Consider the following 3,818-nt stretch of genomic DNA (forward strand, 5'->3'; position numbering starts at 1 on the left):
ATTAGGCTCTGTCACCGATTCTTATATCTATTTGTACAGTACCATATGAAAATAAATGATTAGATAAATTATGTTGCTTTTTATTATGAAACTAATTGGTTAAATAAGTACTTGTTAAACTGTCATTTTATGTGCTGCACGTGTCTCTGCTGAATGTTTCAGTATGAATAAATTATGTTGTATAGTTTTCTATCGACTGTGGGATAGTGTATTCCATTATTATGTTTTATGCAACAATATGTTAGGAAAAAAGTTGATTACATAATTTATGGTACTATAACCAAGTATATTTTTTAACAGGATGGATGAACTCAACGGAGAAATTGTTTGCGCCGTAGAAAAATGGTGCAAACTTATTGCCGGTCTACCTTCCGGTCAACGGGCCGCACTTGCCGAAACACCACTCCGTAGCATGCTTCAGATACCTTCGCTGAAGATGCGTACACTGTTGATCCGGTACATGGTTGAGATATTTGATCCTAGCAAGGGCAGATTCATTGTACAAGACTTGGTTGGCGAAGTGTCTCTCGGTGCCGTGGATGTTGAGTGCATCTTGGCCTTGGAGAACCACGGACTGTCGGTAGAAGGTATTCTCGGTGAGGAAGGTGAGGATGTTAAAGATCGAGTGCCGCCTCAATTCCTGAGCAAGACCACAGGTAACATAGTCATCGATGATCTGATTGTGGACATCACAAAAAATAAATCTGCCGACGACGATTTCCTTCGGAGAGTTGTCCTCGTGTTGCTTGGAACAGTTCTTGCTCCCATGTCGAGCAAGACTGTACCAAAGCAATATTACACATTGGTGGACGATGTGAAGCGTATATCCAATTGTAATTTACCTGCTGTATAGTACTAATTGTAATTTTTCATATTCATGCAGTACCTGTACTGGGAGAAGGTTCAGCCTCTGGAAGGTGAATGCGCATTCAATCCTAACTTGTCCATGGAACCTCTAATGAGGAATTGGACTGAAGCTGCAGCCTCAAGGAGAGACAAGTTTGATTATGACCAAGGCCGTGGCCGTGGTAACATCAAGGTAATTCATTACGTTGGGTACTTCTTAAATCTTTTATATAACATAATTAGTTGTATTAATATTTTTATTGATCACATATACTTGTATTTCACATGCAGATTGAAGACAACATAACCAAGGACTATAGGGCGCAGGAGCGCAAAGTACCCGAACCAGAAAAGCCAAAAATGAAGCCCGCTGTTGGTGCGGCAAAGAAGTCCAAGTTAGCCTCAAACGCGGACGAGATGATGAACCTCATCATGAAGCGGTGTATGGATTACATACGCAGCCAAATGAAGGAAATACCAGAACAAGTAGCCGAGGTGACACACCCTTAATTCTATGTTTACAACATTTTTGAAGTTGCAAAACCGTGCCGACATTAATTAATATTTTTTATGTAATGCAGAGATTGTTAGAGAAGTTGAACCAAAATGGTGTGATGTACAAGCCAGCGGCTGCTGCGGCTTCCGGCAACAACGATGCCGACCTAGAAGTGGATTCCTTTGAGAATGGTCCGCCAGAAAAAAAAAGAATTCGTGTACAAGGATGACTCTGACGGTCTAGAGCCGGTGATTGATTTGACACAGCCTGACGAGCCTGTTGTAAACCAGAACAACGATGATGAGGAAGTATGTTTTCATTTATTTGTCTTCATTTATCTCAATTATGCATCTTCATTTTCGTTAACTGAACCTATCACATTATTTTTTTGTTAACTAGAAAACACCTGCCAAGTTAAATGTTGACAAGACAACGAAGCCTACTGATGAGTGCGGCGCAACACCGGAGAACCCTTGGATTGTAGGTAATTCTCCTCGAGCAGAATCGTCCGACATTGACATTTCTGCAAGTTCTATCGACAGGATGGTGGGTAAGAGCAAGGGGAAAAAGTCTGCAGCAACCGCAAAAGAAGACGATGTTATATCCGGGAAGCGCCGACGGACTGTTCCCAAAAATTTTGAATCCCCCTTTAAACTTGACAAGCCCGGCAAGCGAAGCGCTCGCGGTACTAAGCCATCCAGCAACACTACCGCAACTAGAGGTACCGTTAGTAGCTATCTTAGTGCTTAATTTACTACCATTTCATGTACTCACCGTTCGTGACGTTCGTAATTTATCATGCAACTCTGTTTAGTGACAATGACATGGAAGGCTCTGGTAAGGACGATTTGACACCGGAACTCATCGATGCTGCTGTTGCGTTTGTGGAGGCAGCTGCTCGGTCTGAGAAGAATATGACAAAAAGAGTTTACTACAATGAACGTGGCACCTCTGTGACTGTGGAGAGTATACGACCGGTACTTGAGCATACATGGCTGGCGGATGACGTAAGATCTATTACCATGTCCTGCTATTTAAGTGCATAATCTAGGTGTCACCTATGAAAATAAAATGTTCTATTATTTTACGCAGATTATCGATGCTTATCAGACACATTTGGCTCTGCGCGTTGGTCATGATCGGCACCTCTGTCCAGCCTGGAGGTCCAAATACCTTGTTGATCGTGCTAAGGCACGAGACAACCCTAAACCGTCGAAATACAACATGGATAGTGCGCTGAGCAGAGCTGGAGCAGTACCTAGGGTTCTGGACGAGTATACCGTCCGTGATAAGGTACGATATGTTCTTACTAGTTCATTAATACTCATTTCAACAAGCATAATTGCATCTGATTACAAATGTGTTCCACATTTTAGTCGTTTATCCCGTTGAACGTCGGCAATACACACTGGATCACCGTGGTGATGCACAACCTCAAGAAAGAATTCCGAGTTTTTGATTCGCTCTATCCGCTCGAGTTCTCTCTCGACACTGTGAAAGCACTGGTACTCTCCCCAACATTGAGCATTCTTCATATGAAATGTCATATGGTTTCTCACTACTACTTTCTTTCAAATAGCGACTAGCAATAGCAATTGATATGGAAGAGGCAAACCGTATTACACCTGGCAAATATCCAGACGTCACTAAGTGGCCTATCATACCTCAGATCGACATGCCACTACAAGAGGACGGGTGAGTTATGGTTCATCATTTTCTACTTACGAAAGACATGTTCGTGTGCACGGTGACTAATGTTTGCATATATATTAGGAACTCTTGTGGCCTTTTTGTGATTGAAGTTATGGAGCGTTGGGACGGGGATCGATGGACCGCCGATTTTACCCAGGTAATTTGTCCTCTCTGTTCGTACACTTGTACAATTGTCGTATAATACCAACTTCTATTCATTAAACCTTGTTCTAAAAATTGCAGGGCACCATTAATGCAAGGAGAAGGCGTCTGTCGCCGAGTTGGTTCTCTCGCCTACCAACACGCTTGAATGTGTGAAGAACAAAATCCGCGACATCGCAAAGAAAAACAAGGCGTGAAGACATCATACATGATTCAAGATTCTAGTTTTAGTCGTTTGTTTTAAGTCCGGAAGCACGTTTCTCGGCATGGACAACTTTGATTTTCTATCATTCATGTAATAAGCACGATACCATGGATTTTGTGTGGATTTTTGGTCGCTCACGCATACTTGTGTATGTGTAATGCAGTCAGACTATACGTTTCGTACCAATAAATTTTTGTTTCCCTTCATTTGTTCTACCTTAATGTTTTTTGCTGCTGTGTTCATTCTTTTCTGTCATGGAAGAGTAATTCATTTCTTTTTTACTTTTGCATATTTTTTTGATTTGATTTGGCATTATTCAACAATAAGAATTTTTTTTGATAAATTCCTTTTTGTTTGGCTGAGAATCAACCTCGGCTGTCGTGCCATCCGGTGTGGGATCCCGCGCCCGAGACAACG

General features: G+C 41.9%; 1 protein-coding gene across 1 annotated transcript; it reads left to right on the forward strand.

Moving 5' to 3' along the window:
• Positions 1–460: 460 nt before the first annotated feature.
• Positions 461–3,352, forward strand: LOC109765058 (uncharacterized). Its single transcript, XM_073507360.1, has 12 exons — positions 461–781; positions 884–1,039; positions 1,138–1,341; positions 1,428–1,533; positions 1,586–1,650; positions 1,742–2,027; positions 2,174–2,319; positions 2,435–2,635; positions 2,719–2,847; positions 2,922–3,037; positions 3,116–3,191; positions 3,278–3,352. The coding sequence occupies exons 1-12, from the start codon at positions 461–463 to the stop codon at positions 3,350–3,352; spliced, it is 1,881 nt and encodes a 626-aa protein (XP_073363461.1).
• The last annotated feature ends 466 nt before the right edge of the window (positions 3,353–3,818 follow it).

This window comes from Aegilops tauschii, chromosome 2, assembly GCF_002575655.3.
Source record: "Aegilops tauschii subsp. strangulata cultivar AL8/78 chromosome 2, Aet v6.0, whole genome shotgun sequence".
Taxonomy (NCBI): Eukaryota; Viridiplantae; Streptophyta; class Magnoliopsida; order Poales; family Poaceae; genus Aegilops; species Aegilops tauschii.

Bases quoted from the DNA above. Each gene is read 5' to 3' on its own strand.
- LOC109765058 (XM_073507360.1), top strand. From the start codon at position 461: ATGGTTGAGATATTTGATCCTAGCAAGGGCAGATTCATTGTACAAGAC. The intron at 2,028-2,173 runs GTACTAAGCCAT...ATGACATGGAAG, and splicing joins CGGCAAGCGAAGCGCTCGCG to GCTCTGGTAAGGACGATTTG. The intron at 2,320-2,434 runs GTACTTGAGCAT...TATTTTACGCAG, and splicing joins CTGTGGAGAGTATACGACCG to ATTATCGATGCTTATCAGAC.